This window comes from Anolis sagrei, chromosome X, assembly GCF_037176765.1.
Source record: "Anolis sagrei isolate rAnoSag1 chromosome X, rAnoSag1.mat, whole genome shotgun sequence".
NCBI lineage: Eukaryota > Metazoa > Chordata > Lepidosauria > Squamata > Dactyloidae > Anolis > Anolis sagrei.
The window spans coordinates 7074656-7099630 of record NC_090034.1 but is presented as its reverse complement, the minus strand read 5'-3'; the positions used below and the strand labels follow the sequence as shown (position 1 = coordinate 7099630).

The window sequence follows — 24975 nt, the reverse complement described above, 5'->3', positions numbered from 1 at the left end:
GACTTCAGGAAAACAATCCTTTTTTAGTGATGAAAGATGAATACAAAATAGAGGAAAAATGCAAAGGTAAAAAGTCACAGTAAAAATCAGCAACAAGACATGTTCATAAACAAGATCATAAAACCCTCAGCAAAACTGGTGAATCCTGGAACCTGTTAGCAATCCACTAACCGTACTTGGAACAACTAGAAAACCTCTGAGGAAGTAGGCCACTTGAATCAGGAGACCTGCAAAAGCTTGCACATGAATCTGGCTGACCTACGTAACTTTGTGCTTCTCCCCGGCTCTGCCAAATCTGCCCCCGCCTATCCTCATTAGGCAGACCAGGTGTCAGATTCTCTGGAGAACTAAGGCTGGGAGGAAAAGGGAGTGAAACTTCTCCGCTTGGCTTGGAATGCATGTTCTCATGGGAATTTTGACTTTCACTTTCCAAGGCTGTAGGATTTTCACTACTCAAACTATCATCATCTAAATTGGCCTCGGAATTCACATTGACATCTACATTGGCATCAGGGAATACAATCAGGTTCAGGTTCAGGTTCACACATAGGCTGAACCCCAACAATGGATTTGTACCCTACCAAATTCTTACCTCAAGCCAATCAGTGCTGTGTTTACTTCAACCCATGTCTTCTCATAGTATTGTGATTTCTTCCTCTGTGTTGCTGGCTTAGAAAGTGACTGTTGTTGTATATGTAAGCACAAAGCTAGGCCTGGACAATATTTATGATGGGCTTACTTTCTTGTTTGCAGGTGCTGACACCGCATCCGCTACTGAGGCTCCAGTCATTGTAATTCCTCCTCGTAATACAAGTGTGGCAGCTGGGAGTAATGAAGCCGTCCTGGAATGTGTGGGCAATGGCAGGTAATGGAAAAACACGGGGGTTCTGTTCAATTAAAAGCACTAATATACTGAAGAGAATGCCCGGGTCACTCTTTATCAGGACATGGGGAATATGGATCTAGTTAGGGGAATATTGCTACTGTCGCCGTTCCCTGAGAGAAGAGTAACATTACTCTTAATAATTACCAAACTGGGTTGTAATAAAAAATAGGGTGTGCCATGCAGTGGTATTCTTGTTGGTTTCTTTCTTTGCTTGTTTGAGTTTTCCTTTAATGTTACTGCGATACAGGTTCCTTCATGGCTTGGGAAAGTGGTTTGGAAAAAATAATTATATTATTTACACAGAACTACAGAAAAATCAAAAACCCAAAGTCATCTCGAGCACTGTACGTTACAACTCTACAATGCTAGCATTTGTCATTGTGTGGCTTCTGCTTACATGTATAGGTCCTTGACCCATATGTAAGCATGGGAAGCTCTTTGGGTAATGCAATACTGTTAAACAAAGCCTGGAGACCTAGATGTTTTCCTTATTACTCATTTGAAATTTTGCCTATCAGCCCAGTGGTGGGAACATTGTAGGAGAAAGAGAATGTATTGTCGGAAGCTTTCATGGCTGGAATCACTGGATTGTTGTAGGCTTTTTCGGGCTATATGGCCATGGTCTAGAGGCATTCTCTCCTGACGTTTCGCTTGCATCTATGGCAAGCATCCTCAGAGGTAGTGAGGTCTGTTGGAACTAGGAAAATGGGTTTATATATCTGTGGAATGACCAGGGTGAGACAAAGGACTCTTGAACTCAACAGGTTCCTGGACCATCTCAACAGCATCCACCCAAACATCCAGTTCACCATGGAAAAAGAAAATGAAGGAAGACTGCCTTTTCTAGATGTCCTAGTCATCCGCAAACCAGATCAACAATTGGGTCACACCGTCTACAAAAAACCCACACACACAGATAGATATCTGTCAGGAGCCGGTTTCCAGGCCTTGGGTTTTGGCGCTAAAAACCAGGATCCTGACATGCAACACTGATAAGAACTGTGCAGCTGGTGACTTCGGGGAGAGCAGTTGGCATTTGGCGGGAATGTTGCACGGGACTCTTGGCTGGCGGGAAAGGGGATTTCGAATGTGGGGGAGGGTATATAAGGGTTGACCGGTGGCTGCTAGTCAATCCTGGCTTTCTTTGTGTCTGAATGTCCAGCAGTAAAAGTTTCTGATTGATTACGGAGTGGAGTCCTGTGTCATTATTGGGAACGGCTGTTGTGAGCTGACAGATATCTACATAAAAACTCCAACCATCACCCAAGTCAAAAAAGAAGCACCATTAAAGCCTTGGCAGACCGTGCAAAAAGAATCTGTGAACCCCACCTCCTCCAAGAGGAACTGAACCACCTCAACTGGGCTCTCCAGGCCAAAGGAGACTCCACCTCAGACATCAGAAGAGCTGCAAGACCAAGAACAAGCCACGAGAGTCAAGACGAAGATCCACCCAGAGGAAAAGTGTTCCTGCCATACATCAAGGGAACCACTGGCCACAGAGGGAAGCTGATGAGGAAACACAACATACAAATTATCTTCAGACCCACCAAGAAAATCCAACAAATGCTACGTTCAGCAAAGGACAAGAGAGATCCTCTCACTTCTGCAGGAGTCTACCGCATACCATGCAGTTGTGGACAAGTCTACAGAGGGACCACCAAACGCAGCAGCATTGCCCAACACACGAATCAAGGAACATGAAAGGCACTGCAGACTACTTCAACCAGAGAAGTCAGCCATAGCAGAGCACCTGAAGAACCAACCTGGACACAGCATATTATTTGAGAACACAGAAATCCTGGCCCACTCCAACAACCACCATGTCAGACTACACAGAGAAGCCATTGAAATCCACAAGCATGTGGACAATTTCAACAGAAAGGAGAAAACCATGAAAATGAATAAAATCTGGTTACCAGTATTAAAAAAAACTCTAAAATTACAACAGCACAACAACAGAGAGGAAACAAACAAGGACATCTAATCACCTCTCAACAAAATTTTGCTCCAGGCACAGTCAGCCCATTATACGCTAATCAAGATGACCAGTTGAAACATTCACACCTATCTCCAGCAGACAAGAGTCTGGTGATTCCACAGAAATATAAACCCATTGTCCTAATTCCAACAGACCTCACTACCTCTGAGGATGCTTGCCATAGATGCAGGCGAAATGTCAGGAAAAATGCCTCTAGAACATGGCCATATAGCCCGAAAAAACCTACAACAACCCAGTGATTCTGGCCATGAAAGCCTTCGACAATACATGGGGAAGCTCTTTGGATAACGCAATACTGTTAAACAAAGACTGGAGACCTAGATGTTTTCCTTATTACTCATTTGAAATTTTGCCTATCAGCCCAGTGGTGGGAACATTGTGGGAGAAAGAGAATGGCCTGACATCTTCCTGAAGCCGATTGATAGCTTCTACCCTGCGAAAGCAGAGGCATTCTTAATCATAGTTAGTGCAGGCTCTCAAACCGAGTTAGAACAAAAATACCTCCCATACAGCTTCTCCCCAAGTTGTGTTTATTTTTAGTATTCTTTGCTCAGGCAAAGCAGATAATTACCCTTTAAAAGTTCAATCGCTATTACAATTAGCTATGCTTTTTGAACGGCGCCGGAGTCGTTCTATTTTTGCTCCTCCGGTGCATCCTTGTGCTTAAGTCCTGGGAGTTGTGGCGGGATTTATTTCTCAGCGTCCACTGCTCGATGTGCCCGCAGTCCTGGAAGAGTTAGGTGAGTCATATGTTCAGCCTGTATTATTACTGCAGATAACATAATTCATAGTAATAATTGGCATGACTTTTACCCTCGCAGGCCTGCTGAGAAATTAAGCATCGCCTGGAAGAGGAATGGAATCAAAATAACCAGTGGAGTTAGCACTTTTGGGAGACGTCTTTCTATTGCCAACCCAACCTCTGCTGACATTGGGATGTACGTCTGCGAGGCGCAGTTGAGAGACAGCCCTGTTGCGCCAGAGAGAGCAAAGGCTTTCCTGTCTATCCTGGGTAAGGCGGCTTTCTCATAACGCGAGCCTTGAACCAAAGTACAATAGGAAATAGAAGTGGTTGTTTTAATATTCCCCTGACCTCAGAGTTGAACTTCTCTGCTGCAAATAGAACAAAGTGGGTGAAGTAGGACTATCTTCAAAATTAATTCAGCTGTTTCTCTTTATGAATACCAATTCATCAAGTGTATTATTTTTCCTGACGTTGGTGTTATGCAGAATACTTTGTGAATCTGAAACTGTGATCATGAAACTGGAAGAAGCGTACTTGGTAAAATATTAATCAGTCAGCTCATATGTCATACTTTCAAGCTGTATCAATCCAATACTCATTGTTATCTCATTCATGGGGAAGATTTTGGAAATGTCTTTGTGCGTACACAGTGGGCCCTCCATATTCATGTCAGAGTTCAGACGATGCCCAGCGGAAGGAATGCTAGATCAGCAGACACTGAGTTGCAAAATAAGGACTCTGCAGGCTTTGAGTTACAAAAGAAACTAAGTTTACTAAGAGCATACAACAGACACGTCTTACTACAGCGAGCTACAATTCAGGAACTAGTAAAAACGAAAGCCTCTTCACATCTGCTTATCTTCTCTTGCCGAGACTGGCTACTCCCTTCTGTTCCCAGCAAGAGCAAACCTTATCTTACTTCTCTCAAGGTCATATAATCACAGCCTCATGGTATGAACATTCTGCACAGCAATTCTAATTCACAATAGCATCCATATTTGCAATACATAGAAGCACATTTAAAACACATACATAACTAAATTAATCCTGACAATTCATTGGGGCATCAACCCTTGAAAAATGAAAAACAATAAATAAGCACTTTTTAAAAATCTATGAGAACATCTAGGAATTGCTAGGTCCTCTAGCATGATCCGGATCACCTTCAACCAGAATTTGACCAAAGAATCATGCTGGAATATCTAGAAATTCCTGTAGAGAAAATAGTAATAAAATCAGTGAAAGCTGCAAAGTCAAAGCCACAAAATGTGGGATTACTTGCATTTTATCCTCTTTCCAAGAGTGGTAACCTTTTAATCCCAAAGCATGAGCATATATATGCATGCATAATACAGCTGGAGATTGTAAACAGTGAGGACAGAAAGAAATTAACAGTTCATTGAAAGGTTCTTGTAGGTTTTTTCGGGCTATAGGGCCAGGTTCTAGAGGCATTTCTCCTGACATTTCGCCTGCATCTATGGCAAGCATCCTCAGAGGTAGTGAGTTCATTGAAAACCATGGAAGACCAATCTAAAATAAAAGAATGATCTTACAGATAACATTTGATTCTCCGTGCTTGTAGTTTTATGTAGGAACTGGCACAGTGAGTTAAACCGCTAAGCTGTAGAACTTCCTGACCGGAAGGTCGGTGATTCAAATCTGTGGACAGGGTGAGCTCCTGCTGTTAGCCCCAGCTTCTGCCAACTTAAGATAAAGAAGAGAAGGCTGAGAGGAGATATGATAGCCATATATAAATATGTGAGAGGAAGCCACAGGGAGGAGGGAGCAAGCTTGTTTTCTGCTTCCCTGGAGACTGGGACACAATGGAGGAATGGCTTCAAACTACAAGAAAGGAGATTCCATCTGAACATGAGGAAGAACTTCCTGACTGTGAGAGCCGTTCAGCAGTGGAACTCTCTGCCCCGGAGTGTGGTGGAGGCTCCTTCTTTGGAAGCTTTTAAACAGAGGTTGGATGGCCATCTATCAGGGGTGATTTGAATGCAATATTCCTGCTTCTTGGCAGAATGGGGTTGGACTGGATGGCCCATGAGGTCTCTTCCAACTCTTTGATTCTATGATTCTATGATTTCCCCTTGACATTAAGTCTAGTCATGTCCGACTCTGGGGGATGGTACTCATCTTCATTGATAAGCTGAAGGGCCAACATTGTTCTCAAACACCTCCAAGATCATATGGCCAGCATGACTGCATGGAGTGCCGTTGTCTTCCCGCCGAAGTGGTACCTATTGATCTACTCATATTTGCATGGTTTTGAACGGCTTGGCAGAATCTGGGGTTAACAGTGGGAGTTTACCCCACTCCCTGGATTCTAACCGCTGACCTTTCAGTCAGCAAATTTATCAGCTCAGCAGTTTAACCCACTTCACCACCAGGCACTCCTATTCTGCCAACCTAGCAGTTCAAAAACATGAAAATGTGAGTACATCAATAGGTTCCACTCCAATGGGAAGGTAACGGTGCTCCATGCAGTCATACTGGCCACATGACCTTTGACGTGTCTATGGACAACGCTGGCTCTTCAGCTTAGAAATGGAGATAAGCACCACCCCCCAGAGTCGGACTTGACTAGACTTAATGTCAAGGGAAAACCTTTATTTTTACTATAGACAGTGATAGATAGATAAAATACTGTAAATAAATAAATACTGTAAATAAATAAATAAATACTGTAAATAAATAAATATATATAAATAAATAAATATTTATTTACAAGGTTTTTTTTATATTCCGTCCTTCTCACGCCGCAGGGAACTCTGGGCGGATTACAGTGTACACATATATGGCAAACATTCAATGCCAATTTTTGACCAACATATACAGACATACACAGAGGCTATTTAACTTTTTCTGGCCACCAGGGGAGCTGTCGCTTTCATCGTCCATCTGAGACACTGATGAAGCACTTCCGCATTCCCTGCATGCTTCCCCGCTGGAATGCTTTGCTGGAGTCTTCTTTATGGCCTCATAAATCAGTTAATTTAGCCTCCCCACACTTTAAGGTGGTACCTAATTTTCCTACTTGACAGATGCAGCTGTCTTTCGGGTTGCAAAGGTCGACAACAGGCTACACACAATTGGTTGGAAACCCACTCCAACCCGAGCTGGCTTCGAACTCATGACCTTTTGGTCAGAGTGATCTTAATGCAGCTGACACTCAGCCAGCTGCGCCACAATCCCGGTACAGCTGTCCTGGTTTGGCAGACACAGCCCTGATTAATTCTCTTCTGTCTCACTTGTTCAGCTGCCTTTAAAGTGTCCCAGTTTCTCTCCCCTCCTCCCACCCCCTCTCCCCTACCAGTCATCCATTTACTTCCATTGCTGCAACACCCTCATGTTGCTCATATACATTTCCCCAAGTTTTCTTCTGTGAAATGTTGGGGAAGGAAGGTGGCAATCATTTTAATTAACATTCGGAAAATAGTTGGTGTTGATCAGCTGGATGTGTTGGGAGTCAAAGATTTGCTGTTTTGCCTCTCTCCCTTTCTCCTCCTTCTAATTAGTGCTGTAAGTTTGTCAAGCTGCTAGATAGAAGTTGGATGGAGTATCTTTTGTTTCTGTGTGTGTGTCGTACAAGGAGCCCCACAATGAAGCCATTGTGAGTCAGAGCTGAAAGGAGACGAGCTCCATTGTCTTGCGCCTTGACAGTTCACCTCCACCGTCTCCCTTGTAGAGCAACTGCACGAACCATTTATTCACAGTGGCATTTTGTACATGTTGTGTTTTAAACTTCTGGCTGTAATGTGGGTTTCTTCTTCATAGTCACTGTATCTCAAATGCAGAGTTTCGAAGCCTGCAGAGAGCTAGGAACAAAACATCTCAAGTCGAGACTTTTAATGATAACCAACCCAGCCTCCTCCTGCCATTGTGGATGCCAGTGATAGGAACTAATTAAAGTCAGAGAAGCTATCGGTTAAGTTTCTAACGTAAGGAGACAATTTAATTTAATTGGCTGCAGCTGGAATTTCAGAATAAAATTATTAATTAATGCAATGAGAGTTTGCACTAATAGTCAACATTTTCCCCTACCTATTTCTTTATTAAATGCAAATATTTTTGTGTATTATAATATGATATTTAATTCCAAAGTGGAACAAGTTTAAACCAACATGTGGTTGGAACAGCTTGTCAGAGGTTGGGTTACTTGTATCCAGATGTTTTCTACACTGGACACTCCATAGAGGCACCTCATCTGTCACAGGAAACTAAACTTTGAAGTGGTTAACTTTGGCATCTAATTGGGGATCATTAAGACATAGAAAGGGAGAAATTATGGAGAGGAAATTATAACACACAAAGAAAGGGAAAGCAAGCAAAAAAAAGGATTGTATTGTGTCCAATTCTGGGCACCACAATTCAAGAGAGGTATATTGACAAGCTGGAATGTGTCCAGAGGAGGGCGACTAAAATGATCAAGGGTCTGGAGAACAAGCCCTATGAGGAGCGGCTTAAGGAGCTGGGCATGTTTAGCATGAAGAAGAGAATGATGGGAGATATGATTGCCATGTATAAATATGTGAGAGAAAGCCACAGGGAGGAGGAGGGAGCAAGCTTCCTTTCTGCTTCCCTGGAGACTAGGACGCAATGGAACAATGGCTTCAAACTACAAGAAAGGAGATTCCATCTGAACACGAGGAAGAACTTCCTGACTGTGAGAGCCGTTCAGCAGTGGAACTCTCTGCCCCGGAGTGTGGTGGAGGCTCCTTCTTTGGAAGCTTTTAAGCAGAGGCTGGATGGCCATTTGTCAGGGGTGATTTGAATGCAATATTCCTGCTTCTTGGCAGAATGGGGTTGGACTGGATGGCCCATGAGGTCTCTTCCAACTCTTTGGTTCTATGATTCTATGATTCTATGAAAAGGGAGATAGTATGGTACAGTGGCTTGTGTGTGGGACTATGTCTCTGGATGTACAGTGGCATATAATGCCGTTTCAGAATGCAGATTAATTGCATTGCTCTGGATTATGTTGCACAGCAAGCAGATCCTAGCCACGTCCCATGCACAAGACTCACAGACACAAGTAGGAATGAACAGAAAAATGTTTACTCTTAATAGCAGAGATGAAATACAAACTTGCAATGTTGCATAAAAAAAATAAACAGTGCAAGAAACTTACATAGTCTTTGTAAGTAACACAATATAAGGAAGCTTTCTCAAATGAGAAAGCATAACATAAACCTTGAGCAAACAGCTATTCCACCATAGCCTCCTTTAGAGTAGCATAATGGCTTCTCTCCAACCTGCTCCTCAGAGCAGAGCCTTTGAGCATAGATCTCCTCAGAGAAAAAGCTCTCCAGAACTGTATTCTAAAAACTCATACTGTTCTGGTACAGCTGTACCAGGCGCTCCAATTTTGTTTGCTTTACATTAAATGTTTGTTTGCAGTCCTAGGTTTCAGGGACCCTGCAGATAGGTGGCTCCTTTTGGTTGCAGTTATAGGGCAAGCCACCTGTCCGTCATTAAGTTTTGGTCCCGCCCCTTGCTCAGGGCAATTGGGAAGGGAAGGGAGCCATTTTTAAGTTAGTCTCAGCAAGGTTAGCCAATGTACAGGACGTGGGTAAAGCTTCCCCTGTACAAAAGCTTCAACCTTTAAGAATTTCTAGGGTTACAGAAATTCCAACAGAAACAGAAGGAAAAGTGTCTCCAAATACTTTCCAGGGAAACAGCCCTAAAGATCAAAGAACTCCAGCTGAAGAGACTACAGGCCTTGCTGGTAGGTCCACTCGGTGCTTTGAGACGCAGTTCAACCCGGTAGTGGTGCCCACATCAATTAGGTTTAAGTTTCAGTCAGCCTGGGAGAAGTTAAAAAGGGGATTTTCCTTTAAAGAAGAAGTTATTGAAGATAGTTGCCTGTCCTTCGTGGGCAAGATTAGGAATTCACCAGTTACCTAAAAGCTTGGAATTATTTGCTTAACTTTACTGAAGACAAGAGAAGTTTCTGTTTGATTGTTCATTAATAAAATACTTTGTTGTACTTCTCAAACCATCTAAAGACTGTTTGTGGTGGAAACCTCTGAGAACTTCTCTTTGGGCAAAGGTTGCACGTCCTGTTTTAAAGACAACTATTTACAGGCCCAGTGCGCGATAGAACACATACAGTTATACCCTATTAGGTGTGACCCAAGATTGCTGGTTGTCCTACATTACCAGCTGCTCATAATAAAACACCATCATACACACACATATGGTCTTGCTACAACTTACTGTAACAGATTGTATGGCTGTATAGACTCATATAACCCAGTTCAATGCAGTGAAACTGCATTATATGGCAGTGTAGATGGGGTCTAAGCCCATGGTTTGAATTCTCTTATCCATGGAAACCTATTTTGTGACTTTGGGCATGCTGCTCTTTGAACAAAGTTGGCCAAGAAATCTCTGATGGGTTCACCTTAGGACTTTTCTAAGTTAGAAACCATTTGAAAGTACACAATCATAATGGATGGGCAAAAAGGTTTTCAAAAATTGATGTACTTGTTTTCTTCTCTCTCAAACCCAAGGCAGGGACAACGATGGGATGAGCAAAATCAGCAGTGGCACTTTTCGCTTCCATTCTAGTGAGGTTTCATTCAGGCCTATAACACAAATAGCAATTCAACATAAACAGAAAAATTCAGAGTTTCTCTACTTCCAGAATTCATATATTTGTATTAGACTGTGGAGCCAGCTCATTATCACTACTACTACTTTGTTCTCCTTTTCGCTCCATGAGGAACATAAAAGGAACATTCTTCAGAATCAATAGCTTCACCTTTGCTAATCATATTGAAAAAGAGTCTTTGAGCATTTCAGAACTAGTAATTCTAGACTGGCTTCTTGCATGGTTTCCAGCTCTATCTGTAACATTAACTAAGACTGATAGCCTTCTTTATACTATGGTGTGCCATCTGGGGTACAGCATTTGGTATCTTGTTCATTGGTATTGACATTAGTTTCAGCATCTGTCCTGACTGTTGCTGATTCTAAAATACAGTGAGTTTAATTTGTTCCGTGACTGAGCTCTTCACTCAAATCACTCTTATCTCAAAGGAATTTTCCAATTGAAATGCATCGAAATGCTATTCATCCATTCCAGTCCCCTGACACCCCCCCCCAATTTTGTTACATGTTTTTATATTGGAAAATGCACTTTATAAACAACAAATCTATATAAATAAATATGTAATGTTCGTTTGTGGGATTAACAACTCAAAAACCACTGGGCGAATTGACACCAAATTTGGATGAAAGACACATAACAACCCAATGTATGTCCTTCACTCAAAAAATTGATTTTGTCATTTGGGAGTTGTAGTTGCTGGGATTTATAGTTCATCTACAATCAGAGAGCATTCTGAACTCCACCAATGATGGAATTGAACCAAACTTGGCACACAGTTCTCCCATGACCAACAGAAAATACTGGAGTTGTGGTTCACCTACATCCAGTGATCACTGTGGACTTAAACAATGAGGGATCTGGACCAAATTTGGCACGAATTCTCAATATGCCCAATCGTAAACCCTAGTGGAGTTTGGGGAAAATAGAATCTTGACATTTGGGAGTTGTAGTTGCTGGGATTTACAGTTCACCTTCAATCACAGAGCATTCTGGACCCCACCAACGATAGAATTGGGCTGAACTTCCTGCACAGAACCCCCATGTGGGCCACAGCAACGTGTGGCAGGGGACGGCTAGTAATGTATAAATAAACATTCACATGGAACAATTAAAAAGAAAGTCTGACTTTAAAATGATAGAAGCACAAAGTTGTGGCAAGGAAGCACAAAGTGAAGAGGCAGAAGCATCCTTTTCTTATTCTTTGTGTCCTCATTCTAACCTCCCTCCATCCCTTCCTCTCTCCCTCTCCCTCTGTGTCTTCATGAAGCCAAACAGACCAGGGATTAAAACCCACACAAACCAACTAACCAAAAGTTCCTCAAAGCAGACAAGAGCAAAGTAGACAACGATTTCCCAAAGCGGATGAGAGCATAAAGCCCGAGGCCTGGAGGCTGCTCCTTTGAAGCCCTAAAGCCCTGCAAAGTTGTGGCAAGGAAGCACAAAGTGAAGAGGCAGAAGCATACTTTCCTTATTCTTCCTGTCCTCATTCCAACCTGCCTCCATCCCTTCCTCTCTCCCTCTGTGTCTTCATGAAGCCAAACAGACTAGGGATTAAAACCCACACAAACCAACTAACCAAAAGTTCCTCAAAGCAGACAAGAGCAAAGTAGACAACGATTTCCCAAAGTGGACAAGAGCATAACGCCCAAGGCCTGGAGGCTGCTCCCTTGAAGCCCTAAAGCACTGTATTCTACCATTAGTGCTCTTTCTGGCACTCGCTCTGAACTCAAAACTACTTTTATGTCAAAGCAAAATCAAGACTGTGATGGATCTTAACTCAAAATACTCTTGGGATGCTCTTGTCGAGGTTCCACTGTACAATTTAAAAGCAGTTAAAACAGCAGTTTCCAACACTTGACGGCCACTGCAGAATTCTCATATTTGACCTCCGCAGATCAAGCATGTGGTTGCATTCCTCCATGTTTATCCTTCATCAACACCTCAGCAACAATGTTCAGACAGATGCTTCCTTGAGTCATGCAGTTCTTTCTCCTGTTCTGGTTTGATGTAGAATTAATCTCTGATAAAGCCAGCTGCGACGGAACACATTGCTTGCTAATAAGTGTGGTCTTTCAGTTCCCATCTCTGAATTCACACAGCCTGTCTTCCAAGACGTTTCTGCATCTTCTAACCCAGAGTTTCTCAAAATGTTTTGGACTTCAGCTCCCACAATTCCTAACAGCTTTCTGGGAACTGAAGTCCAAAACATCTGGAGGAAACGAGTTTGAGGAACACTACTCCAACCAAATCTACTGTCTCTGTTATTGTTTATTCATTAAGTTGCACCCGACTCTTCTTGACCTTCTGGAACAGCCCAGGCCAGAGCTCCCTGTGGGCCGTGGCCATCCCCAGCTCCTTCAAGGTCAAGACAGTCACTTCAAGGATACCATCCATCCATCTTGCCCTTGCTCAGCCCCTCTTCCTTTTTCCTTTCCTTTTCGCCAGCATCATTCTCTTCTCCAAGCTTTCCTGTCTTCTCATGTTGTGGCCAACGTACATAATAATAATAATAATAATAATAATAATAATAATAATAATAAACCTTTATTTATACTCCATTACCATCTCCCAAAGGACTCGGTGCGGCTTACAAGAGGCCGAGACCAATACAACAATAAAAGACAACAACAATACAGCAGTAAATAAAAATCAAACAGTAAACATTAACAATAAACACGACACAATTAAAACCAATGTCAGGGCCAGATGTAATGGTTAAAAATTTTAAAAAGCTGGGCATGACCGGGTAAAATGGATAGGTATTTTGGCGAATAGGTAGGGCATGCGGACAGACCTAGATCTCTAATAAAGTGCATTTGGGACAAAGTGCTTGTAGTTTCCTATTCTGGGAAGGCACACTGAAACAGCCACGTTTTCAAGCTCCTCCTAAAGACTGCCAACGTCGGGGCCTGCCTGATATCCTTGGGGAGTGAGTTCCAGAGTCGAGGAGCCACCACAGAGAAGGCCCTGTCCCTTGTCCTCACCAATCGCGCTTGCGATGCAGGTGGGATCGTGAGCAGGGCCTCTCCGGAAGATCGAAGAGATTGTGTGGGTTCGTACACCGAAATGCAGTCACGCAGGTGGGCGGGTCCCACACCATTTAGGGCTTTGTAGGTAAGCACCTGCACCTTGTATTGGGACCGGAAAATGAGCGGCAGCCAATGGAGCTCCTTAAACAGGAGGGTTGACCTCTCCCTGTAAGGAGCACCAGTTAACAATCTGGCCGTGCCCGTTGAACCAGTTGGAATTTCCGGGCCGTTTTCAAGGGCAGCCCCATGTAGAGTGCATTACAGTAGTCCAATCTGGAGGTGACTAAGGCATGGACCACTCTGGCCAGATCCACCTTCATGAGGTACGGTCGCAGTTGGTGCACGAGTCTTAATTGTGCGAAGGCCCTCCTGGCCACCGCCGACGCCTGAGCTTCAAGCGTAAGTGATGATTCAAGGAGGACGCCCAAACTGCGGATCTGTGACTTCAGGGGGAGTGTAACCCCATCCAGCACAGGTTGCCACCCTATACCCCTATACACCCTATACTTCATCTTTGCCTCTAATATCCTTCCTTCCAGTGAATAGATAGGCTTAATTCCTGGAGTATGGACTAGTTTGATCTTGAGGTCCAAGGCACTCTCAGAATTTTCCTCCAACACCACAGTTCCAAAGCGTCTATCTCCCTTATGATCCAGTTCTCGCATCCATAGGTTACTACAGGGAATACCATTGCTTTAACTATGTGTATCTTCGTTGACAGTGTGATGTCTCTACACTATTTTATCTTCACTACTGTCTCTACTGCCACCTTTTATATGATTGTCGATTCTAGAAACCATAAGTTGGACTAGATGGCCCACATGATCTCTTCCAACTCTATTATTCTACAAGCCTACCCACATTCTTTTTAATATTGGAAGTTGAAATTTCTATCAGTCCCTGAAAATGTAGATTGCAGCTTCTAATATATTCAGGGGTCTGGAAATGTTTTATGCAAGTCAAGCAGGGGTTCTTTTTCATTCCTCTGCAAAGTTGTGTTATATCTTTAATCGTTGTCTTCTTTTATTTAAAAAAATGCGCATGGCAAAGTTGAGTTTTCATCTTCCGTCTCCCCTCCTCTCCCTCCCTGCTTTATTTCCTTTCTCCAAATGATTATCTCCCGACTCCTTTCCCTTTAAAAGAGCAAGAACCCATTTCAATTATTTATGATTTTGATTTAAGCCTTCCTTTATCCTCACAATTTTATTGTGACTAATTTAATTTTAGGGCTGTGCTGTCAGATCTTGCCTTCCGCAGTATTTCAAGCCACAGTTTCTTCTAGTGCAGACAGTGCTTAGATATAACTCAGATAAAACAGAAAAACAAACACTAGGAGTGAAAAATCCTTAAAGTCACATTGCAACTTTGATTAGTAGCCTAGCCGGTATGTACGCACTTCCTTGGGATGTTTATTTATTTATTTATTATATCTTCTTTGTAGTGGGCTGCTGATGAGCAAAGCTCACAATATGAACAAGTGGATAAAAGGGATCTGTTACAAGTTCGTTATTGTGATGGCATGCCCAAGCCTTTGGGAAAACTGTATTGTCTGGCTTTACTCGAGGGCTATCTGATGCCTTCTGTTGAGATTAAGACCCTTAGCAGACAGGTACTTTGAGGCAAGGTGATAAGATAACAAAATGAGTTTACTGAAACAAGATGAATAAATGGTTAACTCCACTCAGGACTATCATAAGGTAATTTAAAACAATACATTACAAAAGGAAATCTTGCTGGTTGCAATCATCTTTCTGGAATCTTAGAAAGTCTTTTACCTCTGGTGTAAAGCGGTGGATTATAAGTTGTTGCTTGCAAACTGTCTTAATCTTCTCTCCTGTGAAGCTTAGGCTGGCAAAAGCTTCTGTGTTCTGTCGCCGCTGGGCCTGTAATTGATTGGCTTTAAAAATAGGATGTGTAACCTTTGCCCAGCGGGAAGCCAGGGGCCTAAGGAGAAGTTCTCAGAGGTTTCCGCTACCAAAAAAAAAAAACATCTTCAGATGGCTTGAGAAGTACAACAAAATCTTTTATTAATGAACAATCAAACAGGAACTTTAGTAAAGTAAAGTAAATATATTCCAAGCTTCTAGGGAACTGGTGACTTCCTAAACTTGCCCACGAAGGACAGGCAACTATCATCAGTAACTTCTTCTTTAAAGGAAAACCCCCCTTTTAAACGTCTCACAGGCTGACTGAAATCCAACCCTCACTGGTCTGGGCTCCGCTACCGGACCAAACTGCTTCTCGAACGCCGAGTGGACCTACCAGCAAGGCAGTGGATATTCTCCAGCTGGAGTTCTTTTAGTCTTTAGGGCTGTTTCCTGGAAATTCCCAAAGCTGTGGGAATGCTTCCCTGGAGTTCCTTGGGAGTCTCTTAAAGCTGTTGTTCTCCTTTGGATTTCTTTCCTTTCTGTTTCTGTTGGAATTTCTGTAACCCTGGAAATTCTTAAAGCTCGAAGCCTTTGTACAGGGGAAGTTACACACATCCTATACAAAAGCTAACCTGGCTGAGACTGGCTAACAAAATGGCTCACCTTCCCTCCAAAGCCCAAAAAGGGGGCGGGACCAGGGAACCAAATGACAATTGACAGGTGGCTTGCCCTATGACTGCAGCCAAAGGAAGCCACCTATCTGCAGAGTCCCTGAAACTTAGGACTACAAACAAACATTCAATGCAAAGCAAACAAAACTGGAGCTCCTGGAACAGCTGTTCCAGAACATTCTGTTTTCCTTTGGACTGTTGGTATAATGATACTGCTAAATGCTGCAGAAGGTGCTAAGAATGCCTGTTTTGGATTGCTAGGCCTAGGATTCTAGACAATATCCAAGCCTCTAAAAGACTGTGTCTCTACCACAGAAAGAAGGAGTCTAGCAAAGAGCTCTGTGTGGAGAAAGAAATAGACCAACTAAGACTGGCCTCTGAGGGGTCCTTTTATCCTCCACCCAAAAACTGAAAGAGGAAAGTAACTACACTATTGGAAAAGCCTATAAACAGGGGAGACTGAAGCAAAGGAGAAGGCAGAGCCAAGGCTTCACAGTTATCCGTTACTATTATTGTGCCTTTTTATACAATGAGCCACTCTCATTTTGAGTATTTACTCCGAATGTCAGCTTGGCCGACAACATTTTGGAATTTATGAAACTGTGCAACAGCAGGAAGGCTTCCTAACAGGAAGCAAAGTGTGCCAAGTGATAGAATAATTCATGAAAAGGCTGGAGATCCAAAATGGAAGGGAGCCATTTCTTAATTAGCAAGGGACCGGAATGAAAGGAAAGGTGCAGAGAGGGATCAGCAATGATAGAGGAGCTTGTGTAAAATGGAGAGTTCTCCGTCAGTTTTCTTGACGGTGTCTCTCCTCCCAGCTACATTATTAAACTCTTCTTTAGTAGCACTTCAGGACTCAATTAGGCTCATCCATTTGCGCACATAAAAAATTGTAGGGTACACAAGGAAATAATATCCCCTTGGACACTCTACAACTTGGCATGAGGTACCAATCTGGAACCTGCTTAGTACAAAAGATCATGCTAGACTATCATTCCGGGAGAGATAAAACCATTTATTTTGGAACACGAATTGTTTCCCACAAACCTCATCACACTGGGTAACTATATAGTCCTTTTTTCTATGTGCTTAAATTCTGAGTAATTATCAGAAATGTAGATCTCGTAATTCCCAGCTGTGTGTTAAATTTAGGCATTTCTATTTTAGGGTTTAAGTAGGTTAAACAGTAATAAGGGCACAAGGAATCTGATGTAATTCATCCAGGAATCTGCCAGCGGTGATTATAATATGTGTTGAAAAGGCCAGTTGGTAAAAATTATAGTTTAAAATCGACTTGGATAATAAATATGGATGAGTGTGATATTGTAGAGGAAAGACAATGTAGACCTTGGAAAAGGAAACGATCGTTCTGAAAAATATACCGGAGAGCCGAGCATGTTAGTTTGATATGGAAGAATGGTTGGCAGAGAGATGTGAAGCGGAATTCTACTGATAGTTGGTCACCAGGAGAGGTGACTAAGTTCTCATTGCTTTTCATAAAAGGCAAAGAGCTAAAGGGCAAGTGAGATGACTGAGCCGTAATTATAATAATTCTGATGTATAGGGATTACTACATGACATGCTGTTGATTATAATATGGTTGGGAGACTATTATAATTAGGTGGTCCTGTAGAATAGTAAAAAGAGATAGATGACAAGAGGGACATGATATGCTGAATAGATTAAAAATGGCTGCGGCTCAAAATATTCTAAATAAAATATAGAATAGAGAGTCACACAAAAACCAGACTGGTCTCTCATAAACCAGTATGGTTGATGGATACTCAAATGTCATTCCTGGCATCATGGTGATAGTCATTATCCAGTTCTGGTGTGCAAACACATAATCTACGAGGGGTATTTTTTAAGTAAGGTCCGTTGGAACATAAGTACACAATGAAAGTTTATTTCAAAAAAGTAAATTTATTTTCAGAAAGTACATATGTCACTCTATTTTTCGACATAGTTGCCAAGTTTGTTCAAACACTTATCATACCTCTGAACCAATTTTAAAATACCCTCTTCATAAAAACTTGCCACCTGCTCCGATAACCAAATTGTCTGTAAACAAAGAAGGGTGACCGGAGCGGTCCTCATCATGGATGTTGTCACGGCCATCTTTGAATTGTCGTACCCACTTACGCACTTTGCTTTCACTCATAACAGTATCACCATACAATTCACAAATCTGTCGATGAATTTCTGCAGCAGGCAGGTTCCTTGTTGACAAAAACCGTATCACTGAGCGAACCTCACATGCGGAAGGTGAGTTGATAGTCTTAAACATTTTTAAAGCACAGAACAGAACCGTACAGGTTAGCTACAGAGCGGAAACTGAGCACAGTTGTTTCATTGCTACTTCATAACTACTACTATGAATCGTAATGTAAATATCTGATATGCAGGATGTATTTTCATTCACCAGACCAAATTTGGCACAAATACTCGATATGCCCACATTTGAATACTGGTGGGGTTGGGGGGATGGACATTTTAGTCATTGGGGAGTTGATTTTGTCATTTGGGAGTCACCTGCAATCAAAGATCATTCTGAACTCTACCAACAATGGAATTGAATCAAACTTGACATACAGAACTCCCATGATCAACAGAAAATACTGGGTTTAGTGGGCATTGACCTTGAGTCCTGGAATTGTAGTTCACCTACATCCAGAGAGTACTGTGGACTCAAACAATGATGGATTTGGACCAAACTTGGCACGGATACTTGATATGCCCAAATGTGAACACTGGTGGAAGTTTGGGGGAAATAGACCTTGACATTTGGGAGTTGTAGTTGATGGAATTTATAGTTTGCCTACCATCAAAGAGCATTCTGAACTCCACCAACAATGGAATTGAATCAAACTTGACATACAGAACTCCCATGATCAACAGAAAATACTGGGTTTAGTGGGCATTGACCTTGAGTCTTGGAATTGTAGTTCACCTACATCCAGAGAGTACTGTGGACTCAAACAATGATGGATCTGGACCAAACTTGGCACAAATCCTCAATATGCTCAAATATGAACACTCTGGAGTTTGGGGGAAAATAGACCTTGACATTTGGGAGTTGTATTTGCAGGAATTTATAGTTCACCTACAATCAAAGAGCATTCTGAAGCCCACCAACGATAGAATTGGGTCAAACTTCCCACACAGAAATCCATGACCATCAGAAAATACTGTTTTCTGATGGTCTTTAGTGACCCCGCTGACATCTCCCTTGCAACTCACCCATGCTGATCTATATATAGTACAGAACTTGTTCATGCTGTTCATGTCTTGAATGCCCTTGACAGAGGTGGCATTAAAAACTACGCTTCATTTTCAATAGTGAAGAGGCCCACACCCTACACAAATCCTTTTCAGTGCACTAGAGCCATTATGAGTCATAAACTCCCATAAAATGCCTCTGGTCTGAATGTTTAGTAAGTTGCATCAGTGATGCGTCAAGAAGTAAAATGGCCCCTCTCATGTTCCTAACCCATAGCTGCATTATACTTCTCCAAACAGTGTGGGAAAGCTTCCCTTGATGTCTTCATGTAGTCCCAGCAAAGATAAACGGAGGTGGTTCCAAACTCTGGTTTTATTAGCTGCAGTTGTTATAAATTTTTTAAAGGGTAGCGCATCCCCGCGCCGGCAGAGCAGCAGTTTGGGGAAAGATTTGTGGCAGATTAGATAAGCACGCATTTGTTGTGTTAGTGGCCATATGAAGATTAAGCATTGTCATTGCACTCATTAGGAAACAGGACTAATTTTTTTCCTTTTAAGAAGTACATACAATGTGTTCCTAATATTCTTGGTCATCCCTTAATAGGATATTTTTATTCTGGCATTTCAGTGGGAGTTATGAAAGCCTGCCACTACATAAAATGAACAATTGTGCTTTAAAACATATACTAGGGCTGGAAATGAAACTTGGACAAAGGGGAATACAAGGGGAAAACAACCAAGATACAAACAAAATTTCCAAATGGTCTGTTGGGACAGAGCGGCAACGGGAAACCCAGTGATTCATTGCCAATGGCCATTTGGTTAAGGGCAAGGACAAGATCAGCAGAAACAAATAGCACAGCGGAGAATGCATTTCACTCTTATTAAGGGACTGATTGTCCTTTCTTTTATAAGTTACAAGATTTTGTCAAACATTTTCTTTAACACAGCAACTTGAATCGAATGTCTGTCCAAAACCAAGAGCTATAAACAATGATACCTCGTAAGAGAGGGAAATAAAAAGTACCATGGTGGCAAAAGAAGGAAGCAAGAGAGGATGAGAGGGAGAGAGAGAGCAGAAGAAGAAGGGTAGAACAGAAGATAGGGTTTCTGTTCTGTCACGCGCTGGGCCTGTAACATCTGTACTTTTCTATAGGACGTATACTTTAAGCCTAGCAGGATGCCAGGGCGCCTCAAAGAGAGGTTCTCAGGGATTTTTCTGAAGTGATGGTCTTTAGAGTCTTTAATGATACAACAAAGTCTTTATTATGGAACAAACAACAAATCTTCAATGGTTCAAACAACACTTCAAGGCTTTCTTAATCTAGTCCTCAATGGGCTGGTACCTGACTTTGATTAACTATACTTTCTCTGTAGAAAAAAACCCTATTTAACCTCTCCCAGGCTGTTTACTATCTATTCCTCATCGGTATGGGTCCTACTACCGATTCCAAATGCGTCTGGGTATCAAGTAGACCTACCAGCCGAGGCTTGTAGATATTTCAGCTGGAGTTCCGTGGATCTGTAGTGCTGTCCTCCCTCAGAGAATTCTTTGAAAACTTCAGGGCTGTTTCCCCTCTGATTGCTGTGAGGCTGAGAGGCTGTGAGCTCTCAGCCAGAGCCTTGAGACCTTTTCCCTGGAATTTCTGTTTCTGTTTCCCCGGATGTTCTTGAGAAAAGAAGCTTTTCTACGGGACGAGCTGGTCTACATCCTATAGTTTAGCTTCCTTATGAGAGACTGCCAAAAAAAAAAATGGCTCCTTTCCCTCCCAGAGCCCTGAACAAGGGGCAGAACCAAAGCTTAATTATGATGGACAGGAGGCCTGCCCTATGACTGCAAACAGAAAGAAAATAAAGTTGGAGCTCCTGGTACAGCCGTACCAGCACAAGATAGATAGATAGATAGATAGATAGATAGATAGATAGATGGATGGATGGATGGATGGATGGATGGATGGATGGATGGACAGATAGATATCTTGATCCATGATGAACAAATATAATCATAAGTATGTGTTTTTGTGTGCATGATGCTGTAAGCATTCTTCTTTTGGTGCCGTAATATACAGTAGAAACACAGCAAAGGACAATGATATGTCATTTTGATCTGACTCTTCTGTGGAATCTGTGCGAGTTCCAAGCAGGAGGAGCGTGGACTTTTTTAAGAGCTTTGTATATCAAAAGATAGAGGTGGCCAGCTCTTGCTGGACAAACTTATGAGCTTAAATTTTTGTCATCAAAGAGGGTGAAGACACCTCCCATTTGGGGGACAGAAAAAGAGTTTCAATTCATGTATGGAAAGATCAATTTTGGGCCTAGGCACAGAGTTCTGTTGACTTGCAGCCGCTCCCCTCCTACAAAATATTCAGGAATAAAAACCCGTGGAGGAAAAATCTATAAGTTAATGATGTTTTCAGAAGATAGAGAAAAGAATACTGTTTTCTTATAAGCTTAGATTCCCACTTTTTAATGACCCCCTCCCTTTTTGAGACCCCAGGAATAAAGAGGGAAATGCATCAAGGGGTGACCCAAGGGGACGGTTTCTTCTCGGCATTCCTCCCTTTGAGCGTACAATCAGGGCATCTTTCATGCATCTGCAGCTTCTTCGATGTCTCAATTATGAATATTTTTCTGAAACTTTAAGAATGATAGATGCTGATCGAAATGCTTAAATTTTAACATTATTGCTTGCTATATAATCTTAAATGGAATATTTTAGAAAACATCAAACATTTATGCAGCTCCCTGGGAGTTTCAGTGGGGATGGTGTTCCACTCAAATATCAGAGCTACTTAGCTGATACTTAATTTTATTTATTCATTAAAATATTTGTATCCCACCCCCACCAAAAGATGAGAAGTTCTACTTATGTGATTGCTTGAGATCATTGCTATATACTTTTGTCAACTCCTATTTATGAGGAACTTCTCCCTAGGGTTTCCTTTGCAAGACTTATGCTCTGCTTCCTCTTGTGGGAGTATGGCCCCTCCTACACAGCCATATAATCCAGATTATTCAAGCAGATAATCTACATTATCTGCTTTGAACTGGATTATATGAGTCTACACTGCCAAAGCAGAAAATCTGGATTTTATATGGCAGTGTAGAATGGACCCTTTTTGGATATGCACTGAAATTACCTGCAAGAAAAATAAACAAAAGTATTACAAGAACATGTCAATAAACTATACTGTTCTATATGATTAATAATACATCAAAATAATTCTGTAGCCTCTGACTCAATAAACATGACAGATGTTTCCAATTAGAAATATCAATAAGCTTATCTCTCTCTCTCTCTCTCTCTCTCTTTTATATACACACACACCCCCACACACACAAACAAACAAACAAACATGTACCAGGAGTTCCAACTTTATTTTCTTTCTGCTATCTGTTTTGCAGTCATAGGGCAGGCTTCCTGTCCATCATAATTAAGCTTTGGTTCCGCCACTTGTTCTGGGCTCTGGGAGGGAAAGGAGCCATTTTTTGGGCAGTCACACACAAGGTAGCTAAGCTATAGGACGTAGACCAGCTCGTCCCGTAGAAAAGCTTCCTTTCTCAATAACCATCCAGGGAAAAAGGAGCTTCCAGGGAAAAAGAAATTCCAGGAGAAAAGTTCCAAAAGCTCTAGCTGACAGTTCACAGCCTCTCAGCCTCACAGCATCAGAGGGAATAGCCCTGAAGTTTCCAATAATTTTCAAAGGGAGAACAGCATTACAGATCCACGGAACTCCAACTGAAATATCTTCAAGCCTCGCCTGGTAGGTCTACTCAATACCGAGACGCATTTGGAGTTGGTAATAGGTCCCACACCGATGAGGCATAGATAGAAAGCAGCCTGGGAGATGTTAAAAAGGGTTTTTCCTACAGAGAAAGTTTAGTTAATCAAAGTCAGGTACCAGTCCATTGAGGTCTAGACTAAGAAAGCCTTGAAGTGTTGTTTGAACCATTGAAGATTTGTTGTTTGTTCCATAATAAAGACTTTGTTGTATCATCAAAGACTCTAAAGACCATCACTTCAGAAAAAAAATCCCTGAGAACCTCTCTTTGAGGCGCCCCTGGCTTCTTGCTGGGCTTAAAGTATACATCTTATAAAAAAGTACAGCTGTTACAGGCCCAGCGCGCGACAGAACAGTGTCAGTAACTTAAAGCCAGATATATACTGAGAGGGAAAAAAACATTATGTAAGAGCAAAGGAATCTAAATTTCCATTACTGAAAGACATAATTGAGAAGTTTTAAATATTACCTCAAGACCTGTTGGCTGGCGGTTTAGGATCCTTCTACACTGCCATATAATCCAGATTATCAAGAAGATAACCCACATTATCTGGTTTTAACTGGATTATATAAGTCTATACTGCCCTATAATCCAGTTCAAAGCCAGTAATCAGGATTTTATGTGGCAATGTAGATGGAGACTTAGAAACATTAAAGCTTGAACACAAAATTAGTCATACTAAGGCCCCATCTACACTACCATATAATCCAGTTTGAACTGCTTTATAATAGTTTAGACTCATATAATGCAGATAGAATTGCATTGGCCTGGATTATATGAGTATGCACTGCCATATTGTCCAGCTCAATAAAGTTAATCTGCATTGCGAATCTGGATTAGATGGGAACCTAAGATATCCATGGAAACCAGTGATATGGGGAAGGCATATTTGAATGAAATCGGTTTATTTCAGTGAAATAAATCTAGTTCCAACTAGGGTGACCAGCTCGTGTTTGCTCCAAAAGAAAGATCTGATCCCTGGCAGATTTTGATGTCACTTTAAAAAAAGTCTAATACCTTTGTTGCAATAATTAAATGCAGAACATCAAACAAGACAAAGCACAGCCTTTGGACCATTTCTCTGTGAGCATATAGAGTCCTACCACTGTATTCTGATATGCCAGAATTGCAGCCTTCTCCACTAATCTGAATATTTGGATTCATTTATTATGTAATTTTAGTCTGTCATTATTTCACTCTTTTCAGATACACAGCACTTTCCAAGAGGAATAGAATGGCTGCTTGGAACAACATTTGGTCCAGTTGAAAGATTGTCAGGGATAATTTCAGTGTGAAATAGATGCCTCGCGAGGGAGTTAATGGGTTATTGCAGTATCCCACTCCATCTTGGGTCACCCATTTGGACTTGGGCCTTGGTGATTAATAACAGCTGTTAGTTATGGCAAAGACACAATAATAGCCCTTGAAGATTTTTTAAAAAAAAGTAAACACAGATTGTTCCAGCTGGAAACCACAAGAGATTGCTTGAACGGTAGTCTCATACATTTCTGCCTATCTTATCTTCATCTCTTCTGGAATAATTACATAAGCATCTAAAGCAGTGTTTCTCAACCTGGGGGTCGGGACCCCTGGGGGGGTCGCAAGAGGGTGTCAGAGGGGTCGCCAAAGGCCATCAGAAAACACAGTATTTTTAGTTGGTTGTGGGGTTCTGTGTGGGAAGTTTGGCCCAATTCTATAATTGGTGGGGTTCAGAATGCCCTTTGACTGTAGGTGAACTATAAATCCCAGCAACTACAACTCCCAAATGTCAAGGTCTATTTTCCCAAGCTCCACCAGTGTCAACATTTGGGCATATTGAGTATTCATGTCAGGTTTGGTCCAGATCTATTATTGTTTGAGTCCACAATGCTCTCTGGATGTAGGTGAACTACAACTCCAAAACTCAAGGTCAATGCCCACCAAACCCTTCCAGTATTTTCTGTCAGTCATGGGAGTTCTGTGTGCCAATTTGGTTCAATTCCATCGTTGGTGGAGTTCAGAATGCTCTTTGCTTGTAAGTTGACTATAAATCTCAGCAACTACAACTCCCAGATGACAAAATCAACCCCCCTCCCCCCCAACCACACCAGTATTCAAATTTGGACGTATCGGGTATTTGTGCCAAATTTGTTCCAGTGAATGAAAATACATCC

General features: G+C 41.9%; 1 protein-coding gene across 5 annotated transcripts in view; it reads left to right on the top strand.

The window, feature by feature from the left end:
• LOC132782172 (protein sidekick-1) overlaps nucleotides 1–24975 on the top strand; it is a 986469-nt gene that overhangs the window by 479042 nt on the left and 482452 nt on the right. For all 5 annotated transcript variants that reach the window (XM_067473286.1, XM_067473289.1, XM_067473288.1 and 2 more), the window contains exons 6-7: nucleotides 754–865; nucleotides 3707–3897. In XM_067473286.1, coding sequence (XP_067329387.1) covers nucleotides 754–865; nucleotides 3707–3897 — 303 coding nt within the window. The remainder of the gene's footprint in view (nucleotides 1–753; nucleotides 866–3706; nucleotides 3898–24975) is intronic.